General features: G+C 48.0%; 1 protein-coding gene across 1 annotated transcript in view; it reads right to left on the bottom strand.

Annotated features, from left to right (window-relative positions):
* MLXIP (MLX interacting protein) overlaps positions 1–17,947 on the bottom strand; it is a 45,398-nt gene extending 27,451 nt beyond the window's left edge. The window contains 1 exon segment of the mRNA XM_084297338.1: positions 17,494–17,947. Within this exon segment, the coding sequence (XP_084153464.1) occupies positions 17,494–17,867 (374 nt within the window). The 5' untranslated portion in view covers positions 17,868–17,947.

Genomic DNA, 17,947 nt, shown 5'->3' with positions numbered 1-17,947 from the left:
TTTCCAGAGAAGCAGCCTTCAGGCAAGTTATGAAAGGGCAAAAAGAGTGCTGAAATAGCATGGGGTGAAGGGGAACAGGGAACAGGACAAATATCAAGGAGACTGGAGGCTGCAGTGTCCTTCAGCCAGTGCCTATTTAAAGACACAGATTATTTAAATAGTTTCTGTTTTCCAGTCAGAAACCATACTTCTAAAAATGTTCCTGCTTCTCGGACATTTGTCTCCTATGGACTTTACTACAGAGCTGGAACAATGAGAAAGCAAGCTTCATAAATAACGTCAGCAATAATTTCAGTCAAAAATGCTGAGAAACAGGCCTGGCCATCACCATCCATCACCGCTGACTCCTGAGCACCACCTCTCCTTGATCCTTCCTGCACTTAAGCTCGCCCGTCCACCAGCATTGCTGGTTCTCAGCTTGGTTTGGTCCACAAAGAACACAGCAGAAAGCAGCCCCGATTTTTTTCCACACTTGGCTAGGGAATTCAAGACAAAATAGAATCAGTTTGTATTTTTAATGAAAGAAGGTTTTCTGCCTTTACAAATAAATATTAAACTAATCAGATTTTCTGGTGTCTGCCGGTCAGATAACAGCGTGGGTAAGAATTTCAGCCCTCCTCAGACCTCTCCCCAGAAGTAAGCTCTGTAAACACAGTGAGCAGGAAAAATCTTACAATGAGGAGAGCCACAAAACTTCTGCAGCAATACAGGCTTATATGTAAAAAATAAGCTCCCCAGGAAATTGTTCTGATTTTTTGTTTAAACAAACACTGCAACCCAAAGTTTCTGTTCTGGTATGAAATGACATAATCCGTAATTTATTTTCCTGGCAGATTAGATGTAGATGTGGAGAGCACACAGTGAAGATTATCGCAATTTCTAAGTATTCAGTTTTGGTTTTTAAAAGTGTTCCTTTGAGGTAAGGATCAGTCATTCAAGTGTGGACTTGAATTTTCCCTGCACAGATTTAAGACATCCTTTGTACAGTGGATTTCAAATTCCAACTGGAACTGAGCAACAATGCATGCTTATTATTGAATTATCATTCAATTCTACATAAAAGGAAATGTATGGTAGCGTATGCAAGCACTAAAAAAGGCAGAAAGCATCCCAATTTATATTGCTGGTATCTCGGCACACTTCTCACAATTAAACACTTTAATTATAGGATCACGAGCCATTTTTCCACATCCTAAGCCTCTCCGTGTACAGAATAGCACAGAATGGCATGCAGCACAGCCCCAGTGTTTAGTTTAGCACTTTCCCTGCTGGCCCCCCGTGCTGTTCACTTCTCAGCGCTCAAAACATAATTTATAGTCATTGCTTAGACTCAACTCACTGGTTTTTCCACAGCGCTTTCCCTTTTATTTTGCAGGGGGGAAACTGAGGCACGGACCTGTTAACATTTCATTATCCGCTCCTCTGATCTGGCCGACGTGAGGTGACACGCCTGTGCCTGCCTGCCAAACGGCATCCTCCGGTTCCCTGCCCTGTTCTCACCTCCAGCCGACGCGCTGAGACCACCTCTGCACTCGCTGCTTGGACCGGCTGCTGTCGCCACTTCCCTCGAAGATGACAGTCTGACCAAGCTCAAAAGCAGGTTCGCAGGACAAAACACTCACGTGGTACACGAGCAACCCTCTTGCCAAATTTCAAGGACCTTGTTCCAAACCTTTGGGTAACTGATTTGTGGAAAATGAATCAAGCTTTTCTGGCTTCCTTTTTTAATGTGGGCAATATCATTTATTTTAGCTTTATTAATGGAACAGAATAAACTGTTTTGAACAACGTCTCATCCAAAAGCCACAGGCTTAAACATGCAAAAGTTCAGCTCTAACAGCTAAACAACCAGAAGTGCAGTTCCACAGCGGGAATTAGTGGGCAGCGCTCAGAACAGGAGGTGCTACCAGCGCTGCCTCCAACAACAGCTGGGTAAGAAGGTGGAAAGTCAATTCCTTTTCATGTCTTCTGCGGTGTAGCGTAATGCCTCATGTTTTGTATGACTCACCCTTGTAGCTAAATGAGCACGTTATCTCTGTATGTAAAGCAGCAAGCCTGAAACCAGAGCGCCAGGCAGCTGTTCTCTGCCTGCAAGCTGCAGGCCAACAACTGAAATCAACCTCCTGGAGATCAAACCTTCACGCCCAGCTCCTCCTCTCTGCTGCTGGGACTGCACACGCGGTTTCACGCAGCTCAGTGCTCCAGGGGCAGGACGACCAGAAATGAGCATCCTGCATCACCTACACAGTTGTCAAAATTATTTTATAACCAGTGGGTTGAGGACTTGCATTTAGGGAACACTTACTCCAGTCTTTGTCTGGAAGGAACAAAAAGACACAATTTTAACACACCACAGGCCCCTAATGTGCAATGGCCCACCAGTAACTCCGCTCTGATCTGCAGGGGTGAGTGCTGTGATAGTTGCCAGATTTTCTTTGCTGCATCACCTCCGCCAACAGCTTCATTGTCAGCTCCTTCCCTGCTGCACGATTCCCTTTCAGGGATCAGCCACGGCACCCAAAGCACCCTTTTCCCCCATCACCTCCTCTCCATCAGCCTTGCTGCAGCTTCCCTCCTGCTCGAGGAACATTTCATCCTGTATCTAACAATGTTGAGTTGGCACAACGAGGATGGATCAGTTCTACATGAACTTTTCTTACAGAATCCCTGCTGGGAGGCAGAGGAGCTTCACCCAAGTATTTGCTTTCCCTTGGTTCTGAAGCCTGTCCTGCATTCCCTCGGGAGGCTGACTTTCCACCACGCACTTCCAGAGCAGCTTCAGTCTACAGGAAGCAATCCTCCTCAGTCTTTGGAAATTCTCCACTTCCTAAAACCTGATTCCTATCACCGGGTTTTGCTCAAGTTTCCCAAAACACTCCCTGCAAAGGGCTCTTCTCATGTGCAAATGCCCAGGAAGCAGAGGTGTTGCCCAGAGCACCTCCCTGCCCATTTACCAGGAGGACCCTCTTGCACAGAGCCACCAGCGGGTCGGGATCCTTTGGTATGCTAAGGCCTTAGCCTAGGGTAATAGGCTGACGAGATGAGATAATCCAGGACCTTATTTTAAGCACCTAAATTGTGGTTCAGAGACTTTTTACCCAGAGAGCCCCTGACAAACCCAAACAAACCCTATCAGCAGGGCAGATCAGCGCAGCTCTCATACCGACAGGAACCGAGAGCTGTTTACTGGGGACAGAAACCTGAAACCAGAGCTTCTGCCACAGAGGGTAGGGGAGGGTAGGGGAGGGTAGGGTAATGTTCTGGGCACGGCGCTGCCAGCCTATAAATACACCCCGAGACTTCAGGGATCTTATTCTGAAAATGACTTCAGTGTTTTAAAAAGAAGAGGTGCTCCACCTCGCCCCCTGTGCAAGGAAGCTCTCCCAGCAGCTGTCTGCGAGCGGCTCCCTGCAGCGTGAGAAACACCAGGCTCGTTCCCAAATTGAGTTACTGCAGACTCAAGGCTTCAACAGCACACCCAGTTTATTGAAACCATACATAAAAGCTAAGCCAGGAACTACCCAGAAGATAGGAGGAGGGCGATGGCATGGTGCTGTTACTACTAAGGCTACTGGAGGATAACACAGGGAGAAAACCCCTGCCAGAGTCACCATAAAGAGACTGGAATTCGGGAAAAAAAAGGAGTTAAATAGAAAAAAGGCCCCTCCAAAAGGCCACACACACCTCCTAGGAAAATCTTTACTTCGTTGGATCCAAGTGCAGACAAATGCTTTCACAGTGACTTCACCAGCACCAGCCTCCAGCCAGCAGCAAGCAGCTGGGAGCAGGGGAAGGCGGCTCCTGCGGCCCCTGCTAGGAGCAGCCACGTTCCCAGGGATCTGGCAGCACACGCCCGCAGCCTCCTTGGAAGGCTGAGCCTCCAGGAAAGGCTGAGCCTGCTTGGAAGGAGGGGTGGATAACAGACCTTTACCTCCAGGTCAGCGGCGAGAGCAGCGGGAGCTGCGTGGCTCTGTAAGTGACCCCTCCTGGGGTTAAGCGGGCACGAGGGAGAAGCGTGCTCACGCTCACCGCAAGGAATCCGCCTCACTTTTCCCACAGGGCTCTCGCTGCCAAGTTAGGGTTGGACAGGCTGAGAGAGATTCCTGGTTGCACACAGGGTGGAGAGGCCAGCGCTGTCCCTGGCAGCACGGCTCCAGTCGCACTCGAGAGCAGTTTTTTTTACTTTATAATGATTGCGCATAAAGGTTTTTAACTCTGTAATAGCTACGGGACTGAATAGCACACAAGCACAGAGACCGAAAGTGTCTGCGTGATTCTGTGACACAAGCAGGAAATGCTTTCAAAGCCTGTTAAAAAAATGAACACAATTTGTTCAGTGACAAATCGCTGAAAATGAGACAGCCGAGAAGGTTTGTGGATGCTCGGGGTGTGAAGTTTTAGCAGCGCTGTCTGTGACTGCAGGCTCCAACGACTACAACTCCAAATCCTCTCCTCCCTTTCGTGTCCCTCCCTTTAAGGATGAGGAAAGACAAATTCAGTGGCACTGAAATCCAAATGCCATCCCTTTTTCCAGAAAGGCCAGGTACCAGGCCGAGTACACAGCGATAATGACACGATGACGCCTCCAAGCTTTCAGAAGTGTGAGATTGAGACTGAAAAGCCAGAACAGAAACTCTTGCTGAGTGTGTTATATCTGGGGGAGAAAAGCACCCATCCTGCAGACACGAAGCAAACGAAGTTGGGGTACACAGCACTATAACTGCACCTGACCGACCACCAGCAGCTCGGGACTCGTGGTGCTTCCTCTCAGGGTCTCCGTTGGGATCACACCTCCAGCACTCACCTCCAGCCAGGGTCGCTGAGGAGCCCAGGAACCTTCCCTAGGAGCCAGAATACACCTAGCGTACACCGAGTTCATCAACCACTTCAAATGTCTCCCTCCCTCGCCATGTAAAGTGCTCTAATCAGAAGCAGGAAGTTTCAAAGGGGCTGTTTAAGGCTTTCCTTTATTTCCTGTCTCTCCACGCTACACACAAGCGGCCAAATATCCACCAGCGAAGCAGCTCAGAAATTCCTGTGTCAGTCACCCACGCATTCGTTAAGGCAGCTGGACTCACGATCCCCTGTCCAAAGACACGCAGGGACCTGCATGGTCTAGGTCCCAAAGCACGTGGGGGATTCCCAAGTAAAGCAGATGACAATCAGAGCTGTCCTGAATCTTCCTACAAACAGCCCCCACCAAACAACCAAAGCAAAACCTCCCCTTGCTAAATGACCCTAGCACACACCTCTTTTTGAACCGTGTTTTTTCCAAGTGCAAAAATCACAATAAGGCTGCCTTCACTTTGCAGGGTCCCTCTGAGTGCTCAGATGAGAGGTAAATGGCATTTGTTACAAATCTCTCTAAACTTCCCAGGATCTGTCTCCCTGTTTTAAAAGCTCGCTCCGTGCACACAGGGTACAATCAGCACACGCAAGGTCAGATCCAAGCCTACTAATGTGCTAATAAAAACTGCTGATAAAAATGTGAGGCTCCTCAAGCTCCGCTAAGATTTTTACTGGAGACTGGAGGGTTCTGCTGTGTGACTGGATACTCAGATGGGATGCACGCTGGGCTCCTAGAGACTCACTGAGCAAAACATTATTAGGAGCAGCAATGAATTGGCTTCTAATGCAGATTTTTGTGCATCTGATGATGGAGCCTCATAGTTGAGCTCACATTTTGCTGGTTTGATGAAGTGAGCGAGTGAAACCTCATCACACGGTGACAACATCCAACCACAGAGGCACTGGAGGCACAAACGTACCGGCTGGCTGTGCACAGGGCCCTGGGACTCCCAGACCCTCCAGGCAGCCCCTTGGGGAAGGCAGCAGCAGGGCAGCAGGCTGGTATCACACCGAGCAGCCACGCAGCAACACCAACTGCACTTATCTGCAGCTTCCAGAGCCCGAGTGCCACTGACACGTACTGCCCTGTGCTGGAAAAAAAAAAAAAAAAGCACGTTTCTGCACCAAGCAAAAGCTACAAAACGAGAGCGCTCTAAGGCTGTAATTTTTACACGGCAGAAGACAAGTCTCCTACTAATGGAGATAAGAGGTTAGCAGTGAAAGTGCTGCCTGGAATTTTTTCCACTGCTGGTACTACAGCAGCATCTAGCTCACTGTAGTACTTGGCACCAACCTCGCCTGCTTTATCGTAAGAGCTGCACGAACGCCCCTACGGGCAGGCCAAAAGTCCAGCTTCCCGGTGCTCCGTTCTCCAGCAGTGGCCACAAGCAGGTGCTTGGGGAACAACGAGAACAGGACACGCACTTTTGCGTGGCGCTCCCTTCCTCCAGCTATCTTCAGAAACTGCTAAAAGCATCAAAGCCCTAGGACCACGTCCCCACTGGCCCCGCACATCTCAGGCAGCCTTGGACAAAGCAAAACTCAGCTCCATGAATTCCCAGGCGGGTCGGGCAGCCAGAGCTTAAACCAGTCCCAACCCGACTCTGAAGCCTTCCTGACCAGGGAGCAGGTTAACCGAGCCCTCTGCATACCTTGACTCAACGCACATTTCTGAGCAGGTCAGTCTTTTGTAAACATTTCTCAATTGTAAAAGGAAATGATACCAACCTACTCCCTGCAAGTGATTTGGAAGAACCTTTATTTCTCCTCGTGCTTTGTCTATAGCCCCCCCCTTTTTTTTTAATCATACCGATGTGAGTTGAACTTGTATTGATCTGGCAGCTCTTTGTGTAGAAAAGGCAGGGATAATGGCTTTCTTAACAGAGAACAGCCATCGTGGGGACTGCCGCAGCAGATTCAGATGTCCCAGCTTTTTGATAGATTGCTTCAGGCTCTCAGCTATTTCACAACATCTGCTTTCTATTTTCAATGCATTTTAGCTGTCAAACATGATTGCTAAGTACCTGAAGTACGTGCAGTTTCCTCCTTGAGGACATCTGTGTCTTTAGTCAAGTTACTTCTCCCACCCCAACACGAGGTTCATCTGGAATAACATACGAAGTACTTCTCTTGCTCCATAGCAGGTCTAAGTATTTCACAATAATACTGAAATCCTTCAGTTTAGTTCTTTTTTAAAATTTCCATATCCTCAAATCCAAAGAAGTCATTATTGCGTGCGTTCTGAGGTCATTAACCCATTGCCCCACTACAGTTCCTCCTCTCGATTTTCTTTCTCAAAAGCTGTGTTGTAAGAGAGCAAACACAAGCAGATCGCTCCCTTTCCCTGCTTCCCCACACTTGGCATGCCACCGCCGTGCTTTCCGATCACGTCCTCGCCCACCATCCTGCCAGGGCCATGTGTTTACCCAGCAAACAGAAAGCTGGACCAGGCAGAGTATCCGTGCAGACATTAACGTGCAGGAGTCTGAAAGCATAGTGGGGAACATTCCTACCTCTGCTGAACACCATCTGCAATGAGCTAGCATGAGAGGAATGGTATGTAACATCCAGGTCCTTCCGTGCTGCTAGCAGACGTGAATCTCAGAGCCCATTTCTGAATCCACAGCTTAGCAGAGCACAGACTTTGCTGTGTCACCTCTCTCTCCAAGGCAACAAGTCCTCCTGATGCTGGCAGCTCCCCCTTTCAGTATCATGTTAGCAGTTTAACTTGCTTGCCTACGTGGCCACGGCTTCTGTACAAACATCCAGGAATTCATCAGAATGAGCAGAGACCAACCATGCTAGAAAATAACAAAATTTATCATTCTTTGCTCTGGGAAATGTGGCAGCAGGTAATATCCATAACTATTGATTGGCACATCAGAAATGCAACAACTTGCATGCCTCTCCTTTTTTACTGTGTTGCTCATTTCTGTTTCTGGCCTGCTACAAAGTAATAGCTCTCAGTAACTAGCACAGGCTACTTCAGGTGTGATACCACAGCTCCAGAACCAAAAGGTCTGCGTAAGGAGAGATATTGAAGAGCAGCCCCAGACTTCAGAGAAGAATCATGAGGAACTGAGCAGCTCTCCCTTTGGGAATGACGTCATTAGTGAAGATAAACAGTGAAAAAGTTTAACAACAGCCTCAGATCTGGATGCAAGATGCAGCAAGAACAAGTTTAGCTGAAGAGCCTTTGCTGGCTCATGTTTAGCCACACGAATGTACAGTTGCTAGACAGTAATTAAATGCAGTGGGCCCAAGTTATTTTTAGATCTGTTGTGCAATCCCAACGCCACTTCATTCCAGCTGCTCCAGAGACACGAAAATAACATCACACAGGCCTGGGCTCTGTACCATCACTCCTGGTTTGATGGGCTCTCCTCCTGCACTAGGACATTATCAGGTGAGAAATTAGCCAAGGCGATGCAGCCCCTGGCAGAGACAGGGTGATGCAGGCAGGAACAGGGTTTGGACAACCTGCTCACACTGACAGGGAGCTGTTGTGGCTGTCAGACTGAGAAATCGCTGCGTTCACTGCAGCCCTGACACAGGTCTCAGCCCCACACTTCAGCTGCCATGTCCTCGAACTGCTGCAGGCAGAGCCCCTGTTACTGCCAGACCCTGAGGGAAGAGAGAGTAAACGAAGTGGCAGAGGGAAACGGAGGCCAGGATTTTGAGTAAACATCCCACGCCAGAGTTCTGAAAACAATGAACATGACAGATTCCAGCAGCAAAGCGTCCTTCGTGCCTCCGCAGTGTTTGCTTGGATCTTGTTATGCAGAGATACTGCTTAAAAATAAAAATCCCCTGTCCACGCTGATACATGAGGACTAACAGGCTTTGCTGCTGGAAGGATCAGGGCAAAGGAAAGGTCCCATCTTGTGAACATCATGCACGTTCCTGTAGATCTGTCCTAAGTGCAGGATGCAGCACAAACTGCAGGAGTGAGGAATGCTCCTGTACGGCTCTCCTACTCAGCCTCAGGACCAAGCCCCCAAATTTACCACCACTGCTCTAGCAACAGCCAGGGGCTGGTGTACACAACTCCCAACACAGTTACCTCTGCAGCAGGACTGCTTCAAAAGGGTTCTGCAGGAAGCAAGCACAGCACGAAACCACACAAACACCACTCGGAGGGACCTGCAAGATGCCACCTTGCCCCCAGATTTGCAAGACCCAAGCACAAACAGTGCAGTTTATTCTTGTTCATTTCCAACACTAACAATGGCAATCTTCTTTCTCAGGAAGGACACCCTTACTACACCAGAACAAGGCCGTCTGGATCTTCTCCCTCCCCCCTCAGTCACCCTTAAGGCTCAGCTCTGCAATTCTTGCTCTTACTCAGGAGCCTGCCCTATTACAAGCCGACTCCACCAAACGCTGGCAAAGACAAGACCACCCTTTTATTTCCCGACCGAGACGGGAGGAAGCCTTTCTGTGCTCACACAGAAACAAAGCTACAAGAACAAGAATTCCTCCGCTTGTAGGAGGATGACTGTGAAAGAAAGGGAGTAGGTCCCTTCAGCTGGCTGCCTTTCCTCCTCCAGCTGGGCGCAGCCGAGGCTCTTCTATTCCTGCTCAGTTCCCCCAAAACTCTGTGCTTCATTTCCTGTAACACTGAGGGAATGCATAGGGAAGTATCTGCGATTAAAGAGAGAAGGGCAAACAAAACATACCCAGTTTAATTGCAAATTTATCCTCTGCTCATTCCAGTGTGGTATAAAGGAGCAATAAATATACACCTCTGGAAATCCAGAAATCTCCCATGACATTAAAAATACATATGTATTTCTCTCTATATGCAAGACATTCCCAAACATAAAAAGTTCAGGTAATAAAAAGCATGAAACATAGCATAGCTTCCTTGCATGATACCACTGCTTGAACTAGAAGCAGAGGGATGAGAAAGCCTGTCACTGTGCATTAGTGCTGTAAATAATGTTGTTCTGTGAATGCAAAACTGCAGACCAAAAAGTTGCCCAACTAAACTTTAACCAGTCATTAAAATGTGACAAGTCATTAAGATATTTGGACGAGCTACAGAACAAGTCTGCAATTCATCGAGTCAAACGCTCAGCTACTTGAGCGATCGACCCCCCTTCTCTACAAGCACCACTCTGTGGCACGGAACACATCGTGTCACCGGGGTTATCAGTAGGTCAGCTGTGGTCTGGCCTAAGCACACTGACGTATCGCTAATTAAACAAAACTGGATTCGAACACTGCTCTGTGGGAATCCTGCAGGCCCTCCCACCCGGCCCGAGCCTTCTCCTTTACAGCCTGGAGGTGACGAAGCAGATCTCGGGGCCACTCATCGCAGCCTGGGCCTCAGTCCTCCCATTTTCTGTTGCATGTACGCAAGCACAGCCCAACCTTAGAACCACCAGCATTGCACACAGGTAGCCAACTATTGCTGATGCTGAGCTCCTTCTTAAATAGCTCCCTGGTGTGAACACCCTGAAGCACAAAACGAAACCTTTTCCAGGAGGGAACAGCGACTGCAGCCCTCGGCTCTGCCGCTGGCAGAAGGAAAGCAGCTGCCTGCGGCCAGTGGGGTTCTGCATTCACCTCCTGAGCAAATGTCTCTTGCAGAAAGGGGCCAAACCTCACGTGGCAATTAAATGTTTGACAGCTCAGGGAGGTGGATGCCATTTGGACTTCCAAGTCCAACAGAGCAGCTCACTGCAGGAGAAAAATCCAAACTGCTACAAACACCACAGCTCCCGTTGTTCTAAAAGCAGGAGTTTTCTAGGAAAAATAATCTAGATTCTGCAGAGGGCCTCCACCAGCCATAGATTTCACAACTGAGAGCTATGTACCAGGTATTAAAGCTTCTTTGATGCCTGCAAGGCGCAGCCCTTTTGCAGGGAGCGTGATGCTTCCTCTCCCAAGCGCAGGCACCAGCTCCCCAGGGTGCAGGCAGGTGCCTTTTGCCTGCAGGTCAGGGAATGCCAAAGGCAGGCAGCAGCTCGCCGCCTTCCAGATGCATTAAGATGGATGTTAAAACACCAGCCTGCTTTTATTACCCTGTAATTTGCACCTGTACAGCTCCTCATCGGTTACAACAGCAATGGCTTTTCTAACAGGTGTCAGCCGCACGTCTTCTTCCTCTTTCCCTCCTAAATCTTCCTTTTGCCTCCTTTCCTTTATCACTTAGGTTTGTAGCTGAACCATCGCCTTTGATACAGCTTCCTTTCAGACTCCCGTGTCAGGTCACTTCTCAACTCCGTGCCTTTGCTTCCCCTTCTCTAAACCACCGCTGCACACATCTGAGTCTCTGCAGCGCTGAGACCTCCTTGGCCGTTCTCAGAAGGAAGAAAGGGAAAAATTAGCAGCTAGCTGATTTATCTAAGATCAACAGGCCAGAAAGTAAAGGCTAGCAAAAAGCTTTGTGCTTGTGTCACAAAGTAAATAAGCTGTGGTGAAGGCATACGGGAACGTTTCCGATGGCGATTACTGCCTTCCTCACAAAGGGATGTCGACATGAATCATATTAGAAATGGCATGAAGACAGCACATTCTACCTACAAAACAAATAATCAAAAGTGACCTTCCAACCCCCCTTTGAACAAGCAAACATATATTTGAGGAGCCCATGGTTGGAATTTCTGTTCTAGCAGTGAAACCACCGCAGTCACTTCTAGAAACCCCAGCTTTTGCTAAACCCACTTCCCAAGCCTTCCTGCTTCAGAAATGGTGACAATAGTGGAACTCCAGCTTGCACAAAAAACAATCAGATTCTGAATTTTCCATCGCTGTCTGCAACACAAAGAACAAACTCTATTTTCTTTGGAGGCAACTGAAACGAGTACTTTTCCTAATCATCTCTACAATTGTTGTATAGATATTTTAAAGGTTTCCTTCCCAGAGCGAAAGGAAAATTGTATGAAAGCTGTCAAATGTTTCAACAGCCATCAAAGAGTTCAGAAACCTTGCCTTTTTCCTCAGAAGTAGCTTAGAAGTTTTGTCTTTAAAGACTGCTCGTGCCAGTGACGTTCAAATATCAAAGGACAGATGAGGAAAACTGCAAATGCAATTAATTTCTGCATACAAAGGAAAGGAAGTAGCAGGCATATAGCCTGGTCTTTAGTTACAAACGAAGTACTAGTGTAAATCCAAGCTGGTCCAAGCTTCTAAACTGCTACGTTTTGTTGTTGCTTTGTTTTAGCCTCTATCAACGCTATCAACTCCACCGTGTGGTTTTATCTCAGCCCTTCTAATTCACTCAGTGCATTCCTCAGAGATCCTCCTAATTTTGCTCCGTATCTCAGCCAGCCCCTGGCCTCACTCCTCACCCCCGCCCTCCTCCTTCTTCGCAAGAGATCACCGAGAACAAATATTAGGGGGAAATCCTGCTCACACATACAAGAGTTCATGTTCTTTCCATTTCTCTGCACTTAAAACATTTCTGCCACTGCAGAAACACCTAGCCACCAGCTGAGCATGGCTACAAAGCTCCTGGTATTCCTCCCCACCACTTTCTACCTTGCTGCAGGCAGACAGCCGTTTGTCTAAGGCTAATCGTAGCTTAAGGACACACGGACAGATAAGCAGCTGCTGAAGTGCCTGGGTAAGCAACCCCGCCTTCCAAAGAAGTGGAGTGTTTTTTCCCCACATGGGAGAGTAACAAATAAGAATGATTCAGTGACCTACTAAAGGAGGATGTGGAAAGTGAAGTTAAGACTTGAGTTTCGAGTTTCTTGGCTCTAATTCCTCCTGCCACACCGCGGAAAGAAAGAAAAAAACGATAAGGGGGAGAGAGCTGGAAATCGATGTGATAATTTCTGTGGGCATCAAACTCTGCTTCACTCGGAGCACACCACAACCACGCAACAGAAGACCTTGAGTAAAAGTAACTCCAAGTCTCGCAGCTCAGCCAAGTTTTGTTTTGTTTTTCCAGACCATGCAGAAGTTACTGAGAACTGGCAATCTGAGGACACACTAGCTCCCTCTTCCCTATTTCAGCAACCCATCAAAAATTGTGATTACGAAATCCACGTTGTATTTAAGCCAGAAAATAAGATCTGTTTACTGCGTGGAAACACGGGACAAGAGAACCACAACGCAACACACAGATTAAATGGTAAATCACAAGATGCTATCAACAACAGGGCCTTTATAAGAAGTGTGATCACCGCACCCCAGATCGCAGCAGCACCTTCCGCAGCCAGCTCCACAGAAGCCACCAGAAGCTCACGACCACCAAAATCACCAGGAGCAGAACAAAACGAATTGTTCCTGGATCTAAACCTGCCCACAGGATTTGTCACTCCTTCCTAGTCGTGTGCAGCACCAAAGACACCAAAACCTTAATTTCAATGAATGTCTTTTCACACCACCGTTACTAAACATTTACTTTGGCAAAACAAACGCATCTTCGAGAGGAAAACAGCTCAGCAATCTTTCTGCAGACCTTCCTGAGGTTCAAGGTTGGCAAGGTGGGACTTAAAAGCCCATCCTAAGCAGAGCTTAAAAGCTTGTGACTATATCAGGCCTCTGACCTAGGCAAGGTAATAGGCTCAGGAACAACGCCCCGATCCACACTGCACCCTGAAGGTAGCATCCTTGCTACCCTTAACCACGAGCACTCGTAGCACAGCAATGCTGCTAAGTTAGGCTTCATTCAAGGAATGAGTACAGGTCTATCTGTCAGAGCAGTTTCTAAAATCAGTATATAAAATACATTATTAAGTTCTGGAAGCTTTTTATCTCAGACCTGCTAGCGCCACTAAGAACTTCCCAACGCGCACGCTGCGTTAACCAAGTAAATGTGGCAGGCGTGCTTTGGAAACGAGCTGACCCCTAACGTCAGTCCACCAGCGAAGGGAACGTTTCTGGCTTGCAGCTACGTGAAGTGACGGGGTCAGATTGCTGAGGAGGAGAGAGGAGATCTAGAAATGACCTGGCAAGTTTTTCAAACGCTGGCCGATGCCTCCGCTCCCAGCGGTGTCCGTGCAACGTTACCAAGTGTCATGTTCCGTGCAACTTTAACGAGCAGGATCCAGGAGGTTTTAAGCGAGTATCTCATGGCAGTGCTAAGGCTCTTATCTGAAGTACAACACCTGGCATGCTCCTTAAGCTCTTATTAGAAGGTGAGAGCTCTGAGGCTGCTGAATAATAAAGGAGCCCACAAAGCCCCTATCACATCCTACCGCTGAGTAAGATTGACATCAACTGGCATAATTATACGTAACACGAGTTAAAAAAGAAAACCGCCCACATTAAAGATACTACTCACGCTCATTAATTCCTAAAATAAAGCTTGTGCTGTGTTTACACTACGTACGTGACCACACTCCACACACAACTGACCAGCCCATTCACGGATCTTCTCCCAGTGCCGCAGGAGGGGAGCTTCCAAGGAGAAAATGAGCTCCGTGGTCCCAGGCCCTCACCAAACTCCCGTTCCCTTACAGGGCGTGAGTGCCAAGTGAACTCTGCACTGCCATTTAACTGCTCCACACCTGGAGAAAGCAACTGAAGCAAACTCTTTGCCATTGCTCACAGAGCAGAGCTTTCCATAAGGAACACTCCCATCCCCACGCTGCAGCCCATCAGGGCGATTCATGGTTTCCAGTGACCTTTCTTAAGGCACAGCTTTTCCTTCATGTAAGCCTTCAGCCTGGACTCCGCAAGGAGCCGAGCGTTATCCTGCTGCTGAAGACAACAGCTGTCCAAAAGGAAGAGGAAAAATTCTTCTGTCCACATCTGAGAATAAAAACATACATCGTGATGTGCTGGAATCGGAACGTCTCAGAATACAGTTCAGTTTGGGGAAGTTGTTCTCGGGTAATGTAAATATTTGAATAATTGTAAAGTTATTAAAGGGGTTTACTAAATTAACTATCAGGATTACATATCATTTGACAAAATTCTGCTTAAAGACCATTACAGGCCACTCAACCATTGGCATAGCTTCTCTTTATTAGAATGAACGATGTCAAAGACCATTTCCATTTTGGAAAGCACATTTTCTACATCTTTGCCTTTCAAGTGCCTACCTGCCACAGGCCGATCACAATTACCTGGGTCACCTACACACACTAAGTCCTGCAAGGTCACAGTGTTTTAGAGGGCTGAGATGAAAGGACGAGAAGAGAAAAACCAGGGCTCTTTTACGTCCGTTGGTGTGATATGGTTCCCACAATCAATCTCAGGAAAAAAAACTGGTGACATTTAGATAAAGCGCAGCCCATGTGATACCTGTTGTAAACCGTAGCGTTTATAAGTAACTTATTGATTTAGAAGATTGTTTTAATCTCCTAACTGTACAGCAGAGCATGCCCCGGTCACATTTTCCCCCTGTGAAATGGCTCATCTGAAATGAGGTTTTCCTACCTGTGCTGCTGGATACGTGACTGAGGCACATATGACGAAAATTAAAATCAGGTTAGCTTGTACTGCTCAAAGGCAGGAGGGAATTACTTCCCTCATGGTTGAAAATAGCTTTTTTGATATAAAACATGTAGCAGTACTTAACAGCACAAAGCCATATAAGAAAAGAAGAAAAAAAAAAGGAAGGAAAAAAAGGAAGGAAAAAAAAGGACAGCCAAATAAAAGAGCCCAGGCTCCGCTGTGCATCCCAAAGCGAACGTGATTCAGCATAAATTTGGTCGTTTTGAACATAAATCACCCTGACCTGGTGATCTAGGTAATCTAGAAAAACTTTTTTTGCTGGTTCATTGGTAAAACTAATAGATAACAGACAATTCAGTGCTTCTTAAGACTTTAAACACTGAAATACTAGCAACGGGTGTCAACTGTAAATAAATACAGCACACAGCTCTGTTACATCAACTTCCTTGTTCTTATATTTAACATAGCTATCACCCAGCTCTAGGAACATGATTACTTAGCTCATGCCCCTTGCTGCTAGCTCTGCAACAGCCACAAACCACATTTCTTCACCTTTTTGTTTTGCAGTTTTGTTTTGTTTTGTTTTTTTTCTTTCCCCTAGAGTGAATTTCTATCCAGTGATGGCTGTAGGAAAAATGTACACATGGTATCTGCAGGTTTTGTCAGTGCTGAATCAGATAATAAGGAGGAAGATGCCACAGAGGCAACAACAGCTACAATGTCCCCATAAGCCAGCTCGTAACACCTCAAACCAAACCTGAAGCATGGCAGAGGAGGCAGCTGCTGTTCACCTGAGGGCCATGTGCTCCCTGAGGAGAACACGGACAGAGACCACTCCTCAGGTACAGAGGTTCAGCTTCCGTGCTCCATCGACCATTCTTTAAATCATCACAGCTCCTCATTTTGTACCTACGCTCATCACAGTACGATGTAATGGTCTCGCTTTTCAGAGACAATTTTACAATCTGTTAGGCAAAAAAAGCCTCCCAGTAAGCAGACAGAACCTGGGCAGGACTTTACATGATTAGAAGCAAGCCCACACTCAGGTACCCATGTACAAAACATTAAGAATCTGCTTTTCTTTGGCAACCTCTAAGAAGACATTTTCTGCACCCTGCCTTGTACTACCACCAACAAGCAGGATAAAACCCTTTCTGCCAAGACAGATTTGGTGCAAAATGTATGCATCTATAACAGATTTCAGCACCCTCAGATTTATGTCACGGAATCCTCCCTTTGTTAGAGGTGCTCCACAGCCTTCAAATCCCAAGGACACACTGGTGGAAACCCAACATAAAATAAAGCAGATTGAGGCCGATGAGCAGACACATGTGAGGAGTTGAGTTCTGTCGCTGGCAATACTTTTGGTTCCTCTGCATTTTCCTCTCAGCCTGTACAGTAAGGGCAGACTGGTTAATTTTTAATCAAGCATTGCAGTTTAATTTTCCTTTGTAAACGCCAAGATTTCACATCTATCTTTGTGCACACCTAGCTAAGACTCACTCACTTGCCTGTAACTAATAACTCATGTGGTAAAAAGACTAAGAGGGTTCTTTATGTCACGTTTTCTCACTACACATACAGAACAGGCACTTCTATTGCTTCCTGTTCACTGAAAAAAAACTGCAAACAGAGAAAAGCCTCTGTAAAATGAACAAAGAATAGAGAAATGTGGGGTGGGCAAAGTTTGTTTCCTTTTACCAAGCTAAGATGGTTCTTATAAATGAAGATAAATCTCCCTGCTGGTAAGGCTCGGGGGAGCTTTCCATCCTTCCTTTTAATCAACTTCCAAGCCGTGCCTACCAGAGGGCACCGGAGCGGATCCCCTTTTGCTGTATCACACGGAACAAAAGCTGCAAGCAGACACACATCTTCCCCAAACCACTTCTGTTCCAAAGCTCTGCCTCCATTTTGGAAGGCAGACAAAGGGAGCAAACGTGAAAATATCGGGATATCTCCCGAAAGGGGCGAAAACCCAACGCGGAGCGTGGGCAAAAGGCACAGATAAACCCAGGAAGTGCTGCTCCCCAGCCGCAGCCACCGGAACAAAGGAAACAACGACAGCTTCTACTTGCGGGAACCTGTCACCAAAAAAAAAAAAAAAAAAAAAAAAAAAAAGAGGAATTCCACCCAAAAGAGCTGCGGGGCGCCTCACGGGAACCCCCCGGACCTTCCCGCCCCACCTCAGCCTCCAGAGCCCCGGGGGCTCCCCCCCAAAGCCCGGGGGATGCTGAAGCGACGGGGGCCGAGCCCCAAAGCCCTCCGAGGGGCTCCTCCAGCCGGTACCTGTAGGCCAGGGACATGCACTCGAAGAGCTTCGTGAGGGAAGCGTCGATGCTGAGGCGCCCCCCGGCGCCTCCGCCTCCCCGGGCCGCCCCGAACTGGTAGGTCTGGCAGGTCTGCTCGTTGACCGTGTCGAAGTCGTAGCCCTTCTTGGGAGGGTGCTCGCTGTGAGGCGACGACACCATGAAGTGGCCCGAGTGGATGATTTGGGGGCCCGGAGGCTGCCCCCGCCGCGGCCCGCACCGCCGCCCTCCTCCCGGCGACGAGGCGCCGCCGTCGTCCGTGTCCGACGAGTCCTCATCGGGCTCCGTGCGGGGGGACAGCGGCCCCGCCGCCCCCAGCAGCCGCGCCGGCCGCATGAACACATCGGCGGCCATGGCCCCGCTGCTGCCTCCTCCGCCGCCTCCTCCAGCCCCCGGCCGAGCCGCCCGCTCCTCTCCCCTCAGCTCCGCGCCGC

Source organism: Netta rufina (genome assembly GCF_964035555.1).
Source record: "Netta rufina genome assembly, chromosome: 17".
Classification (NCBI taxonomy): domain Eukaryota; kingdom Metazoa; phylum Chordata; class Aves; order Anseriformes; family Anatidae; genus Netta; species Netta rufina.
Note: the sequence above shows the minus strand (reverse complement) of the source record. Positions and strands in the feature narration are given on the sequence as shown.